At 38.4% G+C, this 24374-nt stretch overlaps 2 protein-coding genes across 2 annotated transcripts; both read right to left on the bottom strand.

The window, feature by feature from the left end:
* Positions 1-3820: 3820 nt before the first annotated feature.
* Positions 3821-17090, bottom strand: LOC115730528 (wall-associated receptor kinase 2-like). The gene is made up of 4 exons (XM_030661149.2): positions 17084-17090; positions 6130-7039; positions 5566-5736; positions 3821-5328 (listed from the first exon to the last, which is right to left on the bottom strand). Exons 1-4 carry the CDS (start codon positions 17087-17089, stop codon positions 4121-4123), a joined length of 2295 nt encoding a protein of 764 aa, XP_030517009.2. The 5' UTR covers position 17090; the 3' UTR covers positions 3821-4120.
* Positions 15888-18497, bottom strand: LOC115730527 (wall-associated receptor kinase 2-like). The gene is made up of 3 exons (XM_048275364.1): positions 17609-18497; positions 17321-17500; positions 15888-17083 (listed from the first exon to the last, which is right to left on the bottom strand). The coding sequence occupies exons 1-3, from the start codon at positions 18495-18497 to the stop codon at positions 15888-15890; spliced, it is 2265 nt and encodes a 754-aa protein (XP_048131321.1).
* Between the last annotated feature and the right edge of the window lie 5877 nt (positions 18498-24374).

Here is a 24374-nt window from a genome sequence, read left to right as displayed (position 1 = left end):
AAACTCATCGGTCAATCCTTGACGTCTAGGTAAGTTCTTATTATACATCCAAGCCCTCTCTCTTTGCATGGTGTCTGTATAATAATTAAAAAATCTCTCAAAATATTTAAATACCATATCTACTATTTAATATTCTTAATTAAAATCGTGAAATTGTAAAAATTAAAATACACTCAGCCACGAAACAATTACTTTCAAATTGAAAAAAATGAAAAAAAAATACCATTTCAAGAAGCGACTGAAATATTTATAATATAAGCGATCAATTTGATGAGATTGCAAGGTCCACTTGGATTGCGAGACCTTCAAATGGACACGTATCTTAAAAAATAAATTACTTCAGATTCATGAAGCTTATGACAATTGATAGAAGAAAATGGTGAAATAAATAACAATTTATTCTACGATTACCATAAGACGCGAATTTAGCGACTACACCCTAAAGCCATTGTTAATTTTGTGACGAATATTATTTGTTGCTAATTAGCAACGAAACAAGTGATTCATAGCCAATTAGCGACAAAAAAATGTGTTCGTCGCTATGTAGCGACGACATTCAACTTTCATCCCAAATTTTATGACGAAACTCAGTTTTCATCGCAAAACAAACCAAGCCTATTTTGCGACGACAAAGCGTGCTCGTCGTAAAATTTGCGACGTATTTTATTTTCGTCGCAACGTTTTACAACGACATACATTTTTCCTCACAAAATTTGCGACGAAAGTCTATTTCGTCGCAAATTTTCTGACGAAAGTCTATTTCGTCGCAAATTTTCCGACGAAAATCTATTTCGTCGCAAATTTTGCGACGAAAATCTATTTCGTCACAAAACAACAAAGCATAGTTGGTGATGAAATTCAGTTTTCGTCGCAAAATTTGCGATGAACATGCCCTTTTTGTCGCAAATTCGCGGACAAATTTTCACCTAGCACCTACAAAAGACGAAATTCATGCAAGTCCGCAACCATATATGAACGTTTTTTCGGAAAAAAACGTCACAAATATTATCGCTAATCTTGCATTACTACACGGACACGTTAACTTATGAGCTCAACTTTACTTCGCAATTTAAAAAAAAAAGTTGCAATGTCAACAAGGCTTACCCAAGTATCTGCTTCAATATTTTGTAGGAGAAAGTGCTCAATTTGATGAAAATCACAACATTCGCTTGGATTGCGAGATCTTCTAATAGACACGTATCTAAAAAAAAGACAAATCAAAATTACTCAACTTTCATGAAGCTTGTACCATTTGATAGAAGAAAATGATGAAATAAAGAATAATTTATTCTATGATTACCATAAGACACATATAAATGGAGAAGCGAGAAGACAGAAGGCAAAATGAAGAGAGGAGACAGCGGTCGAACAACAAGAGTGCAGACTGGAGAGAAAGAGACAATAGTGCGGTGAGAGAGAAGGTCGGGGAAACTTTAATCAGCCACGAATTTAGCCACGAAATATTGAAATTTGCGACGCAAAAGTGTTGGTGGGGTTTAGAAATGATTTTTATCGATGAAAACTGAATTTTGTCGCAAAACAATCGAGCCCAATTGCGACGAAATTTTGTTTTCGTCGCAACTTTTGCGACAAAATTTATTTTTCGTCGCAAAATTTCCCACGAATTAATATTCGTCACAAATTTTGCGACGAAATTTAGTTTTCGTCGCAAATTTTCCCACGAATTAATATTCATTGCAAATTTATTGCGACGAAATTCAGTTTTCGTCGCAAATTTTCCCACGAATTCATATTCGTCGCAAATTTTGCGACGAAATTTAGTTTTCATCGCAAAATTTCCCACGAATTAATATTCGTCGCAAATTTTGCGACGAAATTTAGTTTTCGTCGCAAATTTTCCCATGAATTCGTATTCGTCGCAAATTTTGCGATGAAATTAGTTTTCGTCGCTAAATCTGTGACGAAATTGTTTTTTTGTCGCAAAATTTGTGACGAAAAAAAAATTTCGTCACAAATGAGCAATGAAATGTTCTTGTTGCTATTTTCGTTGCAAATTTGCAATGAAAACTCAATTCGTCGCAAAATCCGTCGCAAATTTGCGACAAATTTTTTCCGTCGCTAATTTTCGTTGCTAAATCAGTTTTTTTTTGTAGTGTCTACCCTCTCGCTGGGAGGATCGGGGACAACCTCTACATCAACTAAGGTGGTGGGCGGCGGCACTTAGTTCGTCGATGCCGAAAGTCAACTGCCCTCTCGCCCACATCCTCGATTGCCCCTGCCCGGCCTTACTTCGCAAGCTCCTCCCCATCGACACCGAGTCGTCGGAGGCCTCCACCGAAAGCCTCTTGCTCATCCAAGCCAACACCTTTGGCTACGGCGGCCTTGCCATCGGGGTCTGCTCATCCAAAGGGCTTTGATTTTATTTTTTTCAAAAAAATGAATGAAAAAAATTATGCTGCCAAAAGCCATCTACAATTTTTTTTTCTTTTGCCAAAGCCACTTAGGCTAAAAGTATTTGCTTTTGCTCAAAACTCATCTTCAAAGCCGAACCAAATGCACCCGATTCATCAAATGTTCGCATGTGATGGCAACGACAATTCAGTTCTACTTATGTCGCCTATACAAGAGATTTGATACCGTTTTCTGTTCTGTTTCCAAAAAAGCTTTCATTATTGCTCCAACCTAAGGTGCAAAATAATAATAATAATAATAATAATTATTATTATTATTATTTTGTCTCTTTAGGTGTACCATAAGGCAACAACATAGGTAAAGTTGTCACCTTAAACCGCAGTCAATGATGACGAAATTTACTTTTGTCACCTTAAGCATTGCCCAGAGGTGATGAAGAAATGATTTTTGTGGCCTTTGGGTCGACCAAAGGCGTCCAAGTGTTAGGTTTATCGCCTTAAGGTTAACAAAAGGCAGTCAAATCATCAGTATTGGTGCCGTACGTCATATCCAAACTCGACAAAAACAAATGATTTTTTCAGTGTAGGTCTATTTGAAGCGACGAAATTGTATTTTTTTTTTAATGATCGAGGTTCGTCGCGGCTGGTGAGCTTCGCTCAACATAGCGGTGAAGCACGACTAGTCCTCGGGAGGGGCTAGCGTAAGAGCCCACCACCACGACCCCCTACTTAAGATATCGGCGTCGAGAATTTTTGAACCCAGGACTTCTCGTGAAAGGAACCGACTCAAATCAACTCGACCACCGATCGGTGGGTGACGAAATTGTATTTTTATCGCCATAAGTTCGAACTTTTCCTTCCTCCGTGCCACTCAAGTTTCAATGTTGTCGCTTAAGTCTAAACCTAAGGCGACAAAATCATAATTATTTTTCGCCTAATGTCTTACCTAAGGCAAACCATATTGCTTTAAGCCTAATATAAGGTGACGAAATTTCGTATCCGTCACCATAAAATTTATAATTATGTCCACTTTGATCGATTCAGTATCGACAGAAATATGAGTTTTGTCACTTAAGTTTGAACAACAAAATTCAACAATGTGTCCCCTTCGATCGACTTTAAGGTGACAAAAAAAAATCGGTCCCCATCACTAAAGGATTTCAAGCAAACCGAGACTAATCTAGTATGTAATTTTCTCTACGACCATTAATCATTCCTTCAGAACTAAAATCCATCCATGAATTAGATATTTCAACCATTAATTGCATCTTTGATAGAATACATAAATATTAAACCACTCATTTATCCAACGGCTTAAGCTTTAAGAGAAGGTGACAGTGGTCACATGCAACTTTAAAGGTGGGACAAAATCTCTCCCGGAGCAAAAACAAATATGCACATTGCGTGCCGCTTGGAGAAAAAGAGGAGGAAACCTTTTCTACATTCGGTCACGAGTAGATCCAATGCTTTGATTGCAGCTAGATGATCTTGCCCTGGTACTGGAAAGATTCATACTATTTCGACTTATGAATCACAACACTGGCTTTCATTACAATTTACAATGCAGAGGAACTCGGGATCCAAAGTACCGATAAAAGACTCAACCACGGTAGCCAGCTAAAACGGAACTCCCCTAGTACATCACCCATAATATGCCTACAATACGAGGCCTCGTAGCATCTATTGTATAATGGCAATCAAGAGTTTTTCTTACATGGCTAGGACGCTTAAACAACCCGTGGTTGTTCTCATCTGCCACTATTAACTGGTGTCATGACATGGTTTTTCATGCTATCCGAGGGCCCGGTGTTAATGGTCTCGGTACAATCCATGTACACAGTGGGGTCGGTCATCTCTCCCAGCAGATGAAGCCCATCTTCTCCATGCAAATCGACGCTACTCATCCATGGATGATTAGGTTTCACTTTTAGTCCCTCCAACTCAATTGCCACTTCCTTCATGGTTGGCCTCTCCTCGCCTTTTAATGTCAAGCATCTCTTCGCGACATTGGCAACTTCCCTCACTCGGTCGTTGTTTCCCTCATTTGCAATTGCTTCGTCAACAATTTGGAACAATTGATTGTTTTTCAATGCCGAAAGAAAATGCATTGCCGGGGTCCGCTCTATCTCGGGTCGGTTGAAAGAAAGCACCTTCTTCCCGGTTATTAGCTCCACTAGCACAACCCCGAAGCTGTAAACATCGCTCTTTTCGGTCGGTTGGTTTGTGTGCAAGTATTCGGGGTCCAAGTATCCCAATGTCCCCCGAACTAGAGTGGACAATTCGGCTTGATCAAGTGGGACTAATCTCGAAGCTCCAAAGTCGGAAACTTTTGCGGTGTAGTTGTCGTCCAGTAGGATGTTTGCTGACTTGACGTCACGATGGATTATGGGAATTGAAGCTGTGGAGTGCAAGTACGAAAGGACACCGGCAGTATCCGAAGCAATTCTCAATCGGATATCCCAGGACATCTTGGAGGACTTGTTGCCGTTGTGGATGTGGTCGAACAGAGTTCCATTGCTTACGAACTCGTACACTAACAAAGGCACTTCGGTCTCCAAACAACATCCCAAAAGCTTGACCACGTTACGGTGATTAATCCGAGAAAGCACTATGACTTCATTGACGAACTGCTCGATTCGGGTCTTGTCCACGAGTTTGGACTTCTTGATCGCGACAACCGTGCCGTTTGGCAACAACCCTTTGTAAACGGTACCGTATCCACCTCGGCCGACTATTCTGCTCTCGTCGTAATCGTTCGTGGCCTTCTCTAGCTCTTCGGCTGTAAAGATTTTCGTGGTCTTGGTGGTTCTGTCGCCTTCGTGTAATTGTTGCTGCAAGAGCAAGCCACCGTTTTGCTTGAAGTACTGTTCTTTGAGCCTAATGAGTTTCCTCTTTTGGATTCCCAGATACAGAAAGCCTGCACTGAATAGCAGCACTATTGTCCCTACACCAGCACCTGCATGACATAACCGGTTATTTTGTTAAAACCATTGATAAATCTAGCTTGTAGCCAGCTCTCTTTCTCTACGGGTTAGTTTCTATTTTCAAGTATTTTTCTTCTTTCTTTTCAAAATCCTTCTTTTGAGTTTTGAGTTCTCTTTATTGTAGTAGAGACATTAGATCATCGTCAAAATCAGCTACTTCAACATAGTACTGTTTGAGGCAGAGACCGAAGTAAACTGAAAGAACTTACCGACAAGTATCTGCACCAAATGTGATGGATTAGGATTAGCAGTGCATCCTTTTCCATCCTTCCTGCCATCACCATGATAACCCTTTGGGCATGAACAATTATAACTCCCAACAACGTTAGTGCAAGTTCCATTGCACTGGTTGTTTTTTGGATCAGCACATTCGTCAATATCTAAAAAAAGGAAAAAACACGTACAAACACAAACATATCCACAGTGATGGACTTAAAGAAGAATTGAAAAGGATAGTAATAAGTAAAATTTAAGGGCGCACATGGTAACACTTCTCCTCTAGAAATCAATTTTTGGTCGGGAGTTAAATTTTTCTACTTTTGCTTGTTGATTTTTCTTCTTTTGAAGAGAAATAATTTTTTTTTACTTCTTCAAATGGCTTCAAAACTACTTTTGCGTAGTAGAAAAATGTAATTGTGTAATCAAATGGATATCTGACCCAAAAGCACTTCTAGAGCAAAAATTCTACACCAAAAATGCTGTCATGCGCGCCCTAAACTTCCTAGATGATATCAATGGTAAGGAAAAAGTAAAAAATGTCAATGGAAAAATACCTTGACAACCATTCGCGAGATACGGATTGCCGTGGAAACCTTCTAAACAAGCGCACTTGTACCCCTTTCCATTTTCAGCGTCGGTACAATTGGTGTTTTCGGTGCACATGTAGCCCGGGCTCTTCTTGGCGACGTCACACGTTATATTCCCTATTGCCCAGTCAAGAACTAGCGGCGTGTTGTTGAGATGAAGTCCCGAAAGATCACCAGTGCTGAAGTTGTAGAAATCGCTCGCTGCGACGAAAGCGTAGCTGCAAGGGTTGAAACTCAGGACTTCTGTATGGTTATTATAGCTACCAATGGAGATATTGTAGTCCAATGAATCTCTAGGTATGCTCGTCTTGCAGCAACCGATACCCGAGCACGAGCCGTTGGTCACTTCGGAAATGCTATTGCATGTCGACATACATCCAAAGGCGAAATTCCCTTGGCGGTCCAAGAAGGACGCGACTGTATCACAACCGACAGCGATGAACTCGTTCTTGGTGTTGGATATGGGGAATTGAGCAAGGGTGAGCGTGGGAAAGCTGCTTGAACTTGCATCATACCCGCCAGAGTTATAGCAGCCTCGGCCGGTGTACGCGGCTACTTGCATCTCGTGATCCTCGAGAGAGATGTTGAGTATTTGCAAGTTAGTACCTTTGTGATCAAAATAAGGCGTCGGATGGCCGGTAGAGTTGTCGCAATCGACTGCAAATGAGGAAGAACCCTTACGGCAGCCGGGATCGCTATCCCTCGATCCGAAGGGGTATGGAATCGAGAGGTTTCCACAAGTACTCCGGCATCCGGGCTTCGTCATTGAATCATCAGCTTCTGCTGCTAAGGGATTGTTGTATGGACCCAATACAGCCCCAAGCACCACAACTTTCAAGAGAAGCCAGTGGATGACCATGGTTCTTCCTTCAACTCTCTGAATATAATGTTCTTTTTTTTCTTTTGATGGATTAATTTGATGGGTTGGGGTGGTATATAAGGAGAAGTAAGGTGGTTTTTTTCTTTTCCCTTTTTTTGTTTTCTGGTCAAGTAACTGTAGTAATTGGCTTAGTTCAAGCTGTGGAGTTAACACCAGCTGGTTCCGGAGACTTGCAAGAGACAGCTCACAACGTCAAAGTCTTGTGCAGTGAACTGCGGTGCAAGGTTGCATTTTTCCAAATGTCTAATTCACTCTCGTAGAGTAATTAAATAGTAAAAATCACGCCTTCGTCTAAAGGCTTGAGCTTCTAGAGCAGTTAGCAGTGATCTCGCTAAATCTGATATGGTAAAAGAGCAGGAGATCTTGAGTCCGGAGGAAAATATTTTCACACCTAGTACGAGACAAAAAGATCAAACTAAGCATGAAGGAGAGTACTTGAGTAATTAAATATTAAATTATATTTTCATCTAATAGCTTAAGTTTTTAGAATAATTCGCAGTGTATTTTAAAGAAGAACAAAGTCATTGTGAGCCAGAGACTGGAGTGCTCTCGTAAAAAAAAAAATTGAATAAATAAAAGAGCTGCTCTTACTTTTCAAATAATCTCTGAAAGGTTTCTAGAGGCAAGGAAAACAAAAGTCTTGGTCTTCTCCTGTCCCATTCGATTTTATGGTATTTGGTACTGCGATTGGCCCACGCCGAGGCTACTCTTACTTTTCAAATAATCTCTGAAAGGATTCTAGAGGTTGAGGAAAACAAAAGTCTAGGTCTTCTCCTGTCCCAATCGATTTTGTGGTAGTTCGGACATTGGTCCGTCACGTTACTTTTGCGGCAAAAAATTAAAAGTTGATAGGGCAAGGAGAAGATCTGAATGACCCTTCGTTTTTTTATTTTAACGAAGAAAGAGACTTCTTGGTAAACTCTATAACACGACAACTCCAAAAACATAATATTAGACCGTTTCTCTCGGTCGTTAAAGGACAATTCCTCCTCCTTGTTTTTTAACGAATCTCATTCGACAAGAATTAATGACAACCACCAACCTTTCCTACTAAAGTTAACGCGCCAAATTCCTTAAAATGGCTTATTTGCCGAAAACAGTTTTAAACTCAATAAATCGCACAGCTCCCAACTATTGACTGAACTAGTAAGATGATGCATGGGTCTAAGACTATATTTATTATATTTTCCTAAATATTGATGTTGACATGAATTTTCACAAAACATTTCGACCTAAAATCAAAATCAAGTTCTCCTCAATAAATGAGAACTGTGTCATGACCTCTCCTTATGTGTCTACTCTTCTTAGTAAATATTGGCAATTTTACTTATCGGCATGGGTGATCACGGGCAATGTATGGCTTTCAAAATATGTTGATTTAGAACTTTGTTTTGTTGCACATGTGTTGCATTGCCATGTATGCAAATAAATTACGACATCATATAGAAGACTTCCATAAAATTATCAATAAAGTCCTGAATCTATTGCACTTATGTCAATTCACTCTCAATTTTTGTTGTTATTACCAAATCAGTCATAAACCTTTTGCATTTATGCCAATTCAATTCATCCAATCAATTTTAACTATAAATCATTGATGAGGCTCGCCCTCGCTAGTGTGAGCTTCGCTAGAGGTCAAGGCTAGCCCTTGCCTCTAGCCCCGTTGACCGACTAGAGAAAGAAAAAAGGGAAGGAAAGAAAACAACTGAAAAAATTAAAAATATTAAAGTATCAGTAAAATTTATACACTTTAGCACTGACTGCATCACATTAGCGATTTTCGGTCAAAATTAGCTGAATGGGTTGAATTGACAAAAAGAAATTATGACCGAATTGGTACAATTGCAATAGATTTATGATTTTCTTAGTAATTCTTTTGCAAGACGTCTATTTGAGCGAAAATGCACGTTCTTCATTTAAATTATCTGATGGAAAATTGAATAGCAGTATTGGGTTGCCGATTGGAGTGCTTACCTTTTTTTTTTCTTTTGTCGAAATTGGGGAGCTTATCTTGCACTAACAATTATAGGAAGATAGATAGATTAATAGTGTCATAGGGGTAATGTGGCAGAACTTTGATTGGATATAACAAACGTGATTGTCCATAGACAGATTAACCTAACCCGAACAAATAAACCCATCTCAGCAAGAAATTGTTGATTCGGGTCGGTTCGGATTTCGATTTGAAATTTGACAAGAACAAAAACTAATCAACCTATGCATAGAAAAAGATTGAAATCCGCAGTGTCTAAATCTGCAAAATAGAAGGCATAATCCTAAAACCAAATTTGACCCTAACTGAAAATCGGGGACGATATCGGAAATGCAAATAGGTCCAATTTGTAATCTACTCAAAAATTGAAATTGATTGGACCAAAATGCAATTAAAGGTGTAAGAATCAAATGTCGAACCTTGGACCAAGTGAGGAAAAGATTAGAAGGGCCTCAAATGAATTTTTTGACACAATTTGGGCTCACGTTTGTGAAGAAGCATGTGATCCCAAATTCAATTTTTCAAATTTTAAGAGGTCAAAATTAAAAAGGGAATAAAATTAGAAATTCTGACTATGATTCCATATTTTTGTGAGTTCAAATGCTATTTTTCTTGATTTTTCATTTATTTTTCTATTTTCGAAAAATATTAGAAAAAAAGTGAAAAGTGTGAAAAAAAAAAAAAATTGTTCAAAACTGGTTCCTTATGCTAGGCCAAGGTTCCTAAAGTTGATTTTTCAATTTTATGAAATTTTAAAATATTTTTCTAAAGAAAAACAGATTAAAAATCGGGTGTCAACAATGAGCTTGATGAGAATCCGGGCAAGCACTTCAATTCCTGGATTTGAATCTTTAATGGAGTTTTTTTTCTTGTCTTCATGATCAATCAATCAAAGTGTTTGATGTGAAATGGGAAAATGATCAACACAGCGAGTGAAAGGGATGGAATGAGGGTGAAAAGTGAAGAGATATGAGATGGATTTTTACTTACAATTGATCTTTGAATTCAAGAAGTGGATATGGAAGAGGACTAGTTGGGTGAGGAATAAGCTTTTGCATATTCGGGTTTCAACCACGTCAGTTGCTTGTGTTGGTGAGGGACCTAAGGTTTCAAAAACTTATCTATTATTGGCATAAGAGGGGTATTTTAGAAAGAGAGAACATAGAAATAAATTAGAAGAAGGAAAGTGACACCAAAAAGAGAAAAAAAGAAAAGAAAAGAAAAGCAATTGAAGAATGCTTAAAAAAGTGAGACTACAAAGGTTAATATTATCAAAACAATGTGCATGGCGTGTTTTAGCCATAATGAGAGTAGAAAAGGCCCTATCCTTCTTTTTTTTTTTTTTTTGCAAAACACAACTTAACCAAAAGCCATTTACATTTCCCGAAAGTCACTTAGGCTAAAACTATTTGCATTTGCTCGAAACTCATTTTCAAAGCTGCGCACCCGAGTCATCAAATGTTCGCATGTGATGGCAACCCCAAGACTACTTACATCGCCTACTTAAAAGATTTGATATCGTTTTCTGTTATGTTTTTGAAAGAGCTTTCATCGTCGGTCCTAACTAAGGTGCAAATAATAACAACAACAACAACAACAACAATTTTGTCTCTTTAGGTGTACCATATGGCAACAACATAGGTAAATTTGTCACCTTAAACTGCCGTCAACAATGACGAAATTTACTTTTGTCACCTTAAGCATATCCAGAGGTGATGAAGAAATGATTTTTGTGGCCTTTGCATCAACAAAAGGCATCCAAGTCTTAGGTTTATCGCCTTACGGTTGACAAAAGGCAATCAAATCCTCAGTATTTGTGCCATAGGTCATATCCAAACTCGACAAGAACAAATGATTTTTTTTTTTTTTTGTATAGGTCTATTTGAAGGCGACGAAATTTTATTTTCATCGCCACCAAAGTTTCAATGTCATCGCTTAAGTCTAAACCTAATCCAATTTATTATTCGGATAGATTATAATTGATAACAATTATAGAATGGAGGGCAAAATAGTAATTCAAGGACAGTTTATTGCAGTTTTGCTTCAAGACTAGGGTGCGAAAATTTATCAGACGTGTGTGAATCAACGTGGTACTTAAAGGTGCACCCTATACTTTTCTGCCTTGAAAAAGCTTCGTCAAATTTGGAGAAACTCTCTCCTGGAGCAAGCACAAATCCGCACTTTGCGTACCATGACAGCACCCGTATAAAAAGGAGGAGGAAACCTTTTGTACATTCGGTCCCGAGTAGATCCAGTGCTTTGATCGCAGCTAGAAGATCCGGGTTTTTTTCAAAAATACGGTAAAAAAATCACCAATTTAAGTACTTTTTAAAAATATTTACCCCTTTAGGGCATGTATGGGCGCCCCCGCCAAAGAGCACACACTTTTTTTTTCACTTTTTTTTTTCTTTTTCAGCAGCACATTTTATATTTTTTTTTACTTTTTTTATATTTATAATAATGTTTATTTATAACGTTTATATTTATACAACTTTATAAATATATATTTTTTTTTACTTTTTCTTTTTTTAGCAGCACTTGCATAGTTGTATATGGAGCTATGTAATGCAACCGATCTATTAGCGTATCAAATCGGTGGTGCCCTACTTGTATTGCAGATTTGAGCATGTGATCGCTTCAGTTGTGTCTTCTCATCCATCCAAAATCGTAATCCTTTACCAAATGCACCTTTTGGTAGTCGATATGTGATTTATTGCTTTTTCAGTCCTTGGATCACAATTTTTTTTTTCAGTGCCTATAATATATTCAACTGTTCTTGTTTTTGTTTGTACAGTTGAAGTCAAACCCGACAAATAACAGAGGTCCCCACACATACTTTGCCACATTTGCACTACCAATTTGATAGAATGGCATCCACAGATATAAATAATAATAGCAACCAACGAGTTCAATGTAATATTAGTTTGTAAATTAATTCTTTTTCCAATTTGTTCGTTTAATTTGATGTGTTTTAATGCGATAACAGATTACCTAACAGTCCTACACCGATCCCATTTTCCAAACTCTACCATATTACTGCAAATTAATTTTCACATACTAAACAAATTAATTTCATAAATATTAAATTATTTATTAATTATATGTCTTAAAAAATTTAAACTAATTATCAATAATTACATTATAGAAAGAATGTTTAAAAAGAAAAAAAGCATTATATTTATTAAGTTGTACAAATATAAACATTATAAATAAATGCTATTATAAATATAAAAAGAAAAAAAAAGTAAAAAAAAAATGTGGGGCTAAAAAAGAAAAAGAAAGTGAAAAAAGGGGGTGCGTGCGCTCGGAGGAGGTGCACAGGGCCCTAAACGGGTAAATATTTTTCAAAAGTACGTAAATTGGTAAAAAAACAAATTAACCATATTTTTGAAAAAAGCCCAGAAGATCATGACCTGGTAATGTAAGGAATCATACGATTTCCACTTATGAAACACAACACTAACTTTCATTACAAATGCAGAGGAACACTGGATCCAAAATACAGTCAAAGGCTCAACCACAGCAGCTAAAACGGAAATCCCTAGTACTAGTGGCATCTATTTTATAACGGTAATCAAGAGTTTTTCTTACACGCTGAAGAATTGTCGCGACCTAAAATTCGTGATTGAACTTCGGGTTAATGGATTACCAAATTAATTAAATGAATTAATTAACCTAGCCGGAGCTCTCCCAAGCTCTACCAATTCGCAACTTAGGTTCATATGATTTCAATCAAAATATTTTCGATCTTTGGAGCCGCCACTAATCTTTTTCGGAAGGTAGATTAGATACCTAAATAAAGTATGGGAGAATACTTTATTTTCTGCTAACCAGAGTTTTAGGTTCGGAGACTTGATTATGTTAATTTTTCAATTAACACCCTTTCGGTACCATTCTTGTGAAAATTCTCTTGATTGGCAAATCCAATTGATTTCAATGAATGAATTTAGATGCAATTTATTTTTTGGATTTTCTCGATTAGATGAATGCCATGCAACTATATGAAATGAGTAGTGATGATATTGAGAAAATGTATTTTGATGCATATAAAAGAAAATGAATTCTAACTACACGACGTGCAATATGAGAACTAACCTATATGACATGCAAGATGATTTATTTACGTCATGTGGTATATAAAAAAAAAAAAAAATTTTGCATGAATGGCTTTTGAAAAAATTGAATTTGATGCAAAGTGAACATGAATTTCGAATTACATGGCATGCAATATGGATTATATTTAAGACATGAAAATGCATGAATGACATATGAGAATGCATGATGAATTAGACTATGTGAAATGCACATGGAATGTCGTAACCCTTTAATGAATTTTCGGTTTTATGATTTTTGGTCCGACAATTAACACAAATTGATTAATCAAAATCCAATTTATATTAAGAGTCATCTTAAGATATAATTTCCGAAAAAATTCATTTAAGGTCAAGATATGATGATTTTTTTTATGATTTTTATGATTTTTTTTATTAAAAAAATGAATCAAATAAGAATATAATAAACCTTGAGCATAATACACCTTATAATCCGAATTTTTCCGATGAATTCGCTTCGTACCCGGGAGGTGGGGTCAGAAGGTAGTTTATTCACGTCGTACCCCGAGGGTGGGGTCGGATAGTGAATTTATATATTATGAAATTTGTCGATCCGGTCCCAAAGTTATGGGATAGGTTAGACAAATCCATGTGCGGATGACGTCGTACTTCGGGGGTAAAGTCGGATAGTCATCCACAATGCACATATTCCGAGGGACAAGGCACAAGGGAGCATGTATTATACTCAAGGTAGATTATAAAAATATTTGAATTAGAATAAAGTATAAAAAAGATGATGTTCGGCCAACTAGGGGTAGGTGCCGAATTTTAGAGGAGATAAGCCCCTATCCACAAAGGATTTCATATCTTTTAAATTTAGGAAAGTTATCACATGAGATTTGAAAGAGTTTTTTAGATAATCTCCCGAATTTTAAAGATATGCTCAGAATTCCCGACTAAGGTAAAAATCTTATCCGATATGCTCAAAATTTTCAGATGCATTCAAAATTCGATCACCAGATAACCATGAATATTCTAAATAATGTGCACAATATCTTTATGCCAAGATCAAGTCGATCAAAACATATGCAAAAGATAAACTCAGATGCTTCACTAGTCAAATGCAATTTAGGACATGACTTGAACCCAAATTTTCTCGAAAAAACTCAATCCACAATAAAGATCAAGTATCCAACAAGATAAACATGATATCCACCAAGACAACGAACATGCAGCCAAATTCGATTTTGATAAGCAAAGTCTAATTTTTTCCTCAAATGATCCACAAAATCTCAATCGAGTATCACTATCCTTATCTTGTCAAAATTCTCTTTTGTCTGATCAATATTAGAATATGCAAGATAATTCAAATTCAATCAAGATGAACGAGACAAAGTGAAATTCATCCAAACCATGTTTAGATTTTCGGATCTATCAATATCAAGAATAAAAATCTGAATTTTCATGCACGGTTTCGATTTAATGATCTCTTGCGAATCAGACAATGTTCAATGACTAAACTTTAACAAAAATAAAGCACCAAAGCAAGCAGTCAATCACATAGATAAAGAATTCTAAGATAGACAAATTGGATTCGTTCGTTACCTAATTCAAAGCTTGAGTCGAAAAATACTGGTGAGCAAATTCTTTAGACTGATCGGCTATGGGATTCGTGTGTGCTTAGAGGACCATGGCTAGGTGAATTCGTGACATCCAATTCACACCTCAAATAGCTCCGAACAGCAAAGCAATTGCCCCAAAACTGTAGTAATCAGCCCCAGATCGTGAGCAAGAAATCTGCACAAGACAGGAAGTGAAATCTGAAAAAAACAACTGCTGTTTTTTGGCACAAACAGCAGCTTTTCACCCCCTCTATCAGTGACGTGTAGACTCTTGATAAGCAGAAAAATTGCAGCACCAGTTTTTACCCAAAACAACACCGAACAGCAGTTTTTCTGGACCAAACAGTGATGAAAACCGGTGCTGGTTTGTGGGGACTTCAACAGCACGAACGGGCTACCACGTGCATCGGACAGCCACGCCTTTTGTGGTGGATGATGGAGCGCAAAACAGGAAGCGTCGGGAAAGTGGACAACAGCGAAGATGAGCTTGATGCGTAACGGATGGTGGTGCACCGGTGGATGAGAATAATGGCTCCGCCCGAACTCTTCACTCCCTCTCTCCCTGTCTAAATTCTCACGTATGTTTTGAGCTTTTTTTTAACGCCTCCCCCTCGTGAACGACGCCCACACACACATATATAGATAAAGCCTAGGGTTTCGTTCAACTAAAAGGCTAATCTTCAGTATATCTCTTTTGCAATCAATATCCTTATCCTTTATTTTATTGCAATCAAGATCTTAAGGATTATTTTAAATTGGATTGAATAATGCAGACCTCCAAGTCCTCCACCTCACGTGCATATAGACATATTATATCCATGGGCTTGGTCAAATTTTAAACAACATGGACTTGGTCTTGTTCAATAAAGCCAAAACTCCTATTTTTGCCTACAATTTTTGAACACCATCTCCCCACTGCAGGTGTGCCAAATTTCTGATGGGTTCTTGATCGATCCGCACGTCCATTTTAGGTGTGCTTCTGCCGCCGGTCCATGTAAGATGCAAAATGTAATGCATGTTAAATTAAATTGAATATGCTATGCATGAAAAATTATTTTTTGTGAGAATTATGAATAACTCTCATTTTAGGCTTACATAAATGATTTTCTAAAAATTAAAATTTAGGTGTCAACAAGAATGTCCCGATGAAGAAGGAACAACTCATGGTTGTTCTTTCCTCATCTGCCACCGTTAACTAGTGTCATAACATCATTTATCATGCTCGCCGAGGGCCCAGAGTTCATGGTCTCAATACCATCCATATATACAGTGCCTCCCAGCAGATAAAGTGCCTCTTCTCCATGCAAATCGACGCTACTCATCCATGGATGACTAGGTTTCTCTTTGAGTCCCTCTAACTCAATCGCCACTTCCTTCATGGTCGGCCTGTCCTCCCCTTTTACTGCCAAGCATCTCTTTGCGACATTGGCAACTTCCCTCACTTGCTCGTCGTTCCCTTCATTTGCAATCACTGCGTCGACAATTTGGAACAATTGATTGTCTTCCAATGCTGAAAGAAAATGCATTGCCAATCTCTTCTCTTTCTCAAGTTGGTTGAAAGAATACGCCTTCTCCCCAGTTATTAGCTCCGCTAGCACAACCCTGAAGCTATAAACATCGCTCTTTTCGGTCAATCGGTTTGTGTGCAAGTATTCGGGGTCCAAGTATCCCAACGTCCCCTGAACTAGAGTAGACAATTCGCCTTGATCAAGTGGGACTAATCTCGAAGCTCCAAAGTCGGAAACTTTCGCGGTGTAGTTGTCATCCAGTAGGATGTTTACCGACTTGACGTCACAATGGATTATGGGAATGGAAGTTGTGGAGTGCAAGTACGAAAGGACACCGGCAGTATCCGAAGCAATTCTTAATCGGATATCCCAGGACATCTTGGGGGACTTGTTGCCGTGATGCATGTGGTCAAATAGAGTTCCATTGCTTACGAACTGGTACACTAACAAAGGCACTTCGGTCTCCAAACAACATCCCAAAAGCTTGACCACGTTACGGTGATTAATTTGAGAAAGCACTATGACTTCATTGACGAACTGCTTGATTTGGGTCTTGTCCACACGTTTGGACTTCTTGATCGCGACAACCGTGCCGTTTGGCAACAACCCTTTGTAAACGATACCGTTTCCACCTCGACCGACTATTCTGCTCTCGTCGTAATTGTTCGTGGCCTTCTCTAGCTCTTCGGCTGTGAAGATTTTCGTGGTGTTGGTGGTCCTGTGATGTTCGTGTAATTGTTGCTGCAAGAGCAAGCCACCATTTTGCTTGAAGTACTGTTCTTTGAGCCTGATGAGTTTCCTCTTTTGGATCCCCTGATACATAAAGCTTGCGCTGAACAGTAGCACTATTGTCCCTACGCCAGCACCTGCATGACATAACTAGTTATTTTGTTAAAACCATTGATAAATCTAGCTTGTAGCCAGCTCTCTTTCTCTACGGGTTAATTTCTGCTTTCAAGCATTTTTCTTCTTTTTTCTCAAAATCCTTCTTTTGAGTTTTGAGTTCTCTTTGTTGTGGTAGAGACATTAGATTATTGTCAAAATCAGCTACTTCAAAATAATATTGTTTGAGGCACAGACCGAAGTAAACTGAAAGCACTTACCAACAAGTATCTGCACCAAATGTGATGGATGAGGATTAACTGTGCATCCTTTCCCATCCTTCCTGCCATCACCATGATAACCCTTTCGGCATGAACAATTATAACTCCCGACAGTGTTAGTGCACTTTCCAATGACTGCAGTGCACGGGCTCTTTTTTGGATCAGCACATTCATCAATATCTACAAAGAAAAAAAGCACACACATACATATCCTAAGTGATGGGCTTAAGAAGAACTGAAATGATATAAATAGTATGGACAAAGTAAAAAATGTCAATGGAAAAATACCTTGACAACCATTCTCGAGATACGGATTGCCATGGAAACCTTCTAAACAAGTGCACTTGTACCCCGATCCGTTTTCAGCGTCGGTACAACTGGTGTTTCCCTTGCACATGTAGTCCCCGCTCTTATTGGCGACGTTGCACGTTCTATTCCCTATTGCCCAGTCAAGAACTAGCGGCGTGTTGTTGAAATGAAGTCCCGAAAGATCACCAGTACTGAAGTTGTAGGAACTGATCTCTGCGACGAAAGCGTAGCTGCAAGGATTGAAACTCAGGACTTCTCTATGGTTATTATAGCTATCAAAGGAGATATTGTAGCCGAATGAATTTCTTGGTACGCTCGTCTCGCAGCAACCGATGCCCGAGCACGAGCCGTTAGTCATTTCGGAAATGTCAGTGCATACCGACATACATCCAAAGATGAATTTCCTTTGGAGGTCCAAGAAGTACGCAGACGTATCGCAACCGACAGCAATGAACATGTTCTTGGTGATGGATATGGGGAAATCACCAAGGCTGACGTTGAAAACGGCGCTTGAAGCCGCATCGTACCCAGAAGAGTTATAGCAGTCTTGATTGATGCTCCCGGCTACTCGCATCTCGTGATCCTCTCGAGAGATGTTGAGTATTTGGAAGTTACTACTTTTATTGTACCAATAAGGCGTTGGAGGGTCGGTAGAGTGGTCGCAATCCACCGTAAATAAGGCAGAAACGTTAGGGCATTTGGGATCACTGTCACTCGATCGGAAGGGGTATGGAATCAAGAGGTTTCCGCAAGTGCTCTGGCATCCGGGCTTCGTCACTAAATGATCAGCAGCTGCTAAGGGATTGTGGTATGGACCCAATACAGCCCCAAGCACCACAACTTTCAAGAGAAGCCAATGGATGACCATGGCTTCTTCCTTCAACTCTCTGAATATAACGTGTTTTTTTTTTCTTTTGATGGATTAATTTGATGGGTTGGGGGGTTTATATAAGGAGAAGTAAGGTCGGTCTTTTTCTTTTTCCTTTTTTTTTTTCTGGTCAAGTAACTGTAGTGATTGGCTTAGTTCAAGCTGTGGAGTTAACACCAGCTGGTCCCGGAGACTTGTATGAGATGACTCGTAACGTGGAAGTCTTGTGCCGCGAAGTGCGGTGCAAGGTTACATTTTTCCAAATTCATAATTCACTCTGTCAGAGTAATCTCACAGTAAAAATCACGCCTTCATCTAAAGGCTTGAGCTTATAGAATAGTTCGTAGTGATCTCACTAAATCTTATACGGTATCAAAACAGGAGATCCTTGAGCTTATAGAATAGGTCCCGGAGACTTGTATGAGATGACTCGTAACATGGAAGTCTTGTGCTGCGAAGTGCAATGCAAGGTTACATTTTTCCAAATTCATAATTCACTCTGTCAGAGTAATCTCACAGTAAAAATCACGCCTTCATCTAAAGGCTTGAGCTTATAGAATAGTTCGTAGTAATCTCACTAAATCTTATACGGTATCAAAACAGGAGATCCTTGAGCTTATAGAATAGGTCTTAGAGACTTGTATGAGATGACTCGTAACGTGGAAGTCTTGTGCCGTGAAGTGCGATGCAAGGTTACATTTTTCCAAATGCGTTATTCCTTCTGACTTTTCAAATAATCTCTGAAAGGATTCGTAGGATTCTAGAGGCTAAGGAAAACAAAAGTTTTTGGTCTTCTGCTGTCCCGATCGATATTTACGGTGGCTGCCGCATTGGGGATGTTACTCCTGTGGACAGCAATCTTATCTTTTGGGCCAAAAAATTTGAAAGTTGATAGGAAAAGGCGAAGATCTGAATGACCCTTCGTTTTTTTTTTTTTTCTTCCTTAAGAAGAAAGAGACTCCTTGGTAAAACTCTTAAAATAAGACAACTCCAAAAACATAATATTGGACCGTTTCTCACGATCGTTAAACGACAATTCCATCGTTCTTGTATTCGTCGACTGATAAGAACTTATGATAACCATAGAAATATCACTCCGCCATATCCTTGAAATTCTTTGGAGGCCCTTTGGAAAATCCCAAACTGCCTACATAGCATCTGGGAGCTTTTTAATTAGGGAACTTGGGTTTTGATTTTTTAACTTATTATCTTTTCTAATAACCTTAAAGTAATTGTCAAATTTTGAAAATTTTATGAAAAAGTACATGTGATCTTTTTTCTAAGAATTTCGCGTCTAATAAGATTTGGAAAACTTTTAAAAAATAAAAAAACAAATACCTGAATTCAGGGGCAATAGACATAAATAAATAAATAAAACCTCAAATTATGCTCGTTGTGACACCTTTGCTATGAGTTTCTTTTCTTTTACACCAAAAATCTCAAACTTGTACCGGTGTGATACGTTTTTCCTCCATCAAGGTTTCATCAATGAGCACCATTAAAAATTTTCCCACATAAATGATGAAAGGCAAATGGTGTTGACGCCCATTTGGCTTAAGTGAAATAAAAAACAACGTTGTTTTGGTTGAAAATTATCTAAGAGAACCTTGATGGAGGATAAATGTCTCATTTGGGTACAAATTTGGGTTTTTGATATGTCACAGACTCACAATGGATGTTGTTTCGGGTTCTTTATGTTACAAAAAAAAAAGTTATCGTAAATGTGTCACAGCAAGCATAGTTTAAAGTTTTTAATGATTTTTGTTTTCTAAAATCATTCAAAGCATTATGCAGAATATTACTTAGATCTCCCAAGAGACTCATTTAAATCTGTCATTTCCTACTAGAGCTGAGGCGCCAAATTCCTTAAAATGGCTTACTTGCCGAAAACAACTTTAAGCTTAGTGAATCGCACAGCTCCCAGAACTAGTAAGATGTTGGTAAGTTGTATGGGTCTAAGACTATATTTATTTATTTTTTTCTAAAATATTGATGTTGACATGAATTTTCACAAAACATTTTAACTTAATATCAAAATCAAGTTCTCCTTAATAAACGGGGACTATGATAATTTTTGTTGTTGCCAATTCAATCATCAACCTTTTGCATTTATGTCAATTTAGTCCATCCGATCAATTTTGACCGTAAATCATTGACGTGTCATGGCCGGTCTTGACGTGGATAAATTTTAATTGTATTTTCGAATTTTTTATTTTTCCGTTCTTGCTCTTTCTTTCTTTTCCTTTCATTTTTCTTCCTCCAGCCGACCACCGGGCCTCAGCAATAGACTAGAGGCAAGGGCTGGTAAGGGCGAGCCTCACCCAGCAATGACAAGGTCTCGTCTCCCCAAATCCGGGCAAGGCTCGACTTTGCCTAGCGACGGCGAGGCCGGCCTTGCCTTGGCTAGGCAAGACTCAGCCTCATTGTCGCTAAGCAAGGTCAAGCCTCGCCCAACAACGGCAAGTTTACGCCTCACTAAGGCGGGAGAGGCTCGCCCTCGCTAGTAGCCGGTAGGGGCGAGCTGCGCTAAAGGCCGAGGCCAGCCCTCGCCTCTAGGCTCAGCAATCGGCTAGAGAAAGAAGAAAGGGAAGAAAAGAAAACCATTAAAAAAAATGAAAAAAATGAAAGTATCATTAAAATTTATCCACTTTAGTGCCAATTATGCCACATTAACGATTTTTGGCCAAAATTGGCAAGATGGACCGAATTGACAAAAGGAAAATTATGAATGAATTGGCATAATTGCAATAAACATAAGACTTTCTTGATAATTCTTCCGCAAGACGTCTATTTATGTGAAAACGCGTGTTCTTCATTCAAATTATCTGATGGGGTATTTAATATCAGTATTGTGCTGCCGATTAGAGAGTTTACCTTTTTTTCTTTTGGCGAAATTGGAGAGCTTACCTTGTCCTAACAATTATAACGCATGTAGACATATTAATATTTGTCATGGGGGTAATGTGGCAGAACTTCGATTGGATATAACAAACATGATTGTCCATAGACAAATTAACATAACCCGAACTGATAAACCCATCTCAGCAGGAAATTGTTGATTCAGGCCAGTTCGGATTTCGATTTGAAATCTCAAAAGGACAAAAACTAATCAAATAATGTATAGAAGAAGAACGAAATCTGCGTGTCTAAATCTGCAAAATAGAAAACATAATCCTGAAAACCATATTTACATCTTCCAGTTCAGAGAAAAGCCACGGTATGGCCCGATAACTGATCATTGCAAAGCGAAAAGCACTCTGGGAGTCCGAAATTGATTTTCCAAGAAATTTCTGAGGGCCACGAGTGAAGTTCCAGGTGAACGCTTAGTTAAAGGGGTCGGACTCCTCGACAATTTCTCACGTACGACAGTATGTCGCATCAGGATTTGGGATTGCCCGCCAACAATATATTTGTGGTCTTTATGTCTCTGTGCAAAATCTGAGCGGATTCATCGTAGTGCAAGTTTGAGATCACGCCTGCGGTCTCCCCAGCAATGCGCAGATGAGACCTCCTGGATAATGTGGACTCGTGGCGGCGCTAGTGTATGTGGTCAGTAAGGTGCCATGGGTCACAAACTCATCGACTAACAATGGGACCTCCGCCTCGAAGCAACAACCGATTAACTTAACGTCATCGTGGTGATTGATTTGGGACAGGACCATCATCTCGTTGATGAACTCTTCAACATGACTTCGGTCCTAAATCTTGGCCTTCTTGATGGCGACAAACATGTTGTTTAGTAAGATCCCTAGGTATGCTGTTCCTTGGCCTCCCTGCCCTAGGATTCAGCTTTCATGGTAGTGGTCCATGGCCTTCTTGAGCTCTTCGTCAGAGAATATTCTCGCCGATTCAACGGAGCCTTCGTGTTCAGAAAGAAGTCTCTGCAGCATGAGGTAGCCTCCATTTTCCAGGAAGAACTTCTCTCTCTGTCTGCTGATTTTTCTTTGTCCAAGCCCCCAATATGAAAAGGAAACACCCAATAGAATCAGCTTATGCTCACACCTAGGAAAAGATATTACATTCGGTGAACAAACAAATCTGTTGTCCATCACCCGACATATGGTTCACACACCCAACAAAAGAAAACAAAAATGAAACATTTTTTGTCGTAGAAATATGCTTAATTTCCTTTTCAATTACTCAAACAATCTTGTGTTAATTAACTTCTCTGTCCTATTTTCACTTTTTCTCCATCAACTTGAAGAATTTGCATTTAGACGAACCTTGATAATAGCAAATTAGAACTGAACATATATTTATGCTAAGGGTATCTTATGATAATAGAACTGATTCAATACATCAAGTGGAAAAAACGTGGACAATTCTTTTACAGCAACAAAGAACAAGTGGTCGATTCATCAATGCCAAATTGAATAACTAGAGATGACAATATATATATGTATGTATATATATATATATATGTATATATATATATATATATATATATATATATATATAATGTCGATTCAATTCACAGACACAACTAACTCAAAGAGAAAGATTTACGTCCGAAAAATCTCGATAATTAACAGCAGAAGATGGAACCATTACACAAGAACAACATTTAAGAAATGTGAATAATAAGATAAAAGAAGTTCTTTATGATGAAAAAGCTTGAGCAATGTGTGCTATTTACGAACCTAGCACGACATTGGTTGAGCGAAACCTCTTTTCATGGATGATAGGTGTGCAACCCTTGCCATCTTTTCTTCCATCTCCTTGGGATCCCAATGGACATGAACAATTATACGTTCCCGGCAAGTTCGTGCATATTCCATTGCAAGGTTGTGAAGTCTCGCATTCATTGATATCTAAGGAATATACTCAAAAGAGTAGACGCAAATCCCACGGCATTTCAATTTGAAAAAGCTTGAAAGGGTAAATTTGAAGTCATATAGCTCTAGGTTTTTGCAGTACTTCCAGTTCTGAGAGGATATATTGGGTCAATTTGCTTTTTTCTGATATCGTCACAGCAATTTTTTGGGTGATGGTCGTTATCCAAGAGCCTAAATCTAATCATGCACGGTCTTATGATATATCCTACATATTCAGGCCATGACAACGAGGACAACACATCAAACAGAAAGGAGTTCAAATATAATTGTCTAAAAAATACATAATAATGGTCGATGTATTGACATTGCTACATAAAATTGAGCTGCAAACTAATTTGACCGACTCATATTGAGCGTTTAGTAGGGATCTTCTATTTAAAAGCTCAACTGCAATAATGTATGTTACTATACTTAAGGGAGAAGAATGCCTAGCTATATGAGGAATCATAGGAAAATTGTCCAAAATGTCTTAAATCTATTGTACGGTGGTTAATTCAGTCCTAAACCTTTCATTTGTGCCAATTTTAGTCCCGAACCTTTTGACAACTTGCCAATTTGATCCTAAACCTTTCAATTGTGTCAATTTAATCTTAAGACTTGATGATTTGACAATTTAGTCCTAAATTTTTTAAAGATTTGCTAATTTAGTCCTTCCGACCAAGTTTGATCGAAAATCGCTGATACAACAATTTAATCAGTGCCACCCATCTTACTCGGCACGGCTGGCGCTAATGTGGACAATTTTAGCATTTTTACTTAATTTTTTGAAGTTTTTTCCTGTTTTCCTTTTTTATTATTTTTATTTTTGTTTTTATTTGTTCTATTTCTCTCCGCCAGCCATCGATGGGCCTCATCAATGGCTTGCAAAGGTCGTTAGCCTCGGGTAAGTGTAGCTTTCACCTGGGCAAGGATCACCCTTGATGACTTGGTGAGTGTTGCCCTCGGGAAGGTGACCCTCTCTAGGGTTCGGTGAGGGGGACCCTCACCGGGCCAAGCTAGGCAGGTGCCCTCTCCCTCACCCTTGCCAGAAAAAGGAGAAAAA

Source organism: Rhodamnia argentea, chromosome 2 (assembly GCF_020921035.1).
Source record: "Rhodamnia argentea isolate NSW1041297 chromosome 2, ASM2092103v1, whole genome shotgun sequence".
Lineage (NCBI taxonomy): Eukaryota > Viridiplantae > Streptophyta > Magnoliopsida > Myrtales > Myrtaceae > Rhodamnia > Rhodamnia argentea.
This window is presented reverse-complemented; position numbering and strand designations above follow the sequence as displayed.

What these genes read in the sequence shown, in the direction of transcription:
- LOC115730527 (XM_048275364.1), bottom strand. Translation starts at nt 18,497, where the DNA reads ATGGTCATCCATTGGCTTCTCTTGAAAGTTGTGGTGCTTGGGGCTGTA. An exon ending in TCTCGAGAATGGTTGTCAAG is followed by an intron (nt 17,501 to 17,608) that starts GTATTTTTCCAT and finishes TTTTCTTTGTAG; the next exon opens with ATATTGATGAATGTGCTGAT. An exon ending in TTTGGTGCAGATACTTGTTG is followed by an intron (nt 17,084 to 17,320) that starts GTAAGTGCTTTC and finishes TATGTCATGCAG; the next exon opens with GTGCTGGCGTAGGGACAATA.
- LOC115730528 (XM_030661149.2), bottom strand. An exon ending in TCTCGCGAATGGTTGTCAAG is followed by an intron (nt 5,737 to 6,129) that starts GTATTTTTCCAT and finishes TCCTTTTTTTAG; the next exon opens with ATATTGACGAATGTGCTGAT. An exon ending in TTTGGTGCAGATACTTGTCG is followed by an intron (nt 5,329 to 5,565) that starts GTAAGTTCTTTC and finishes TATGTCATGCAG; the next exon opens with GTGCTGGTGTAGGGACAATA.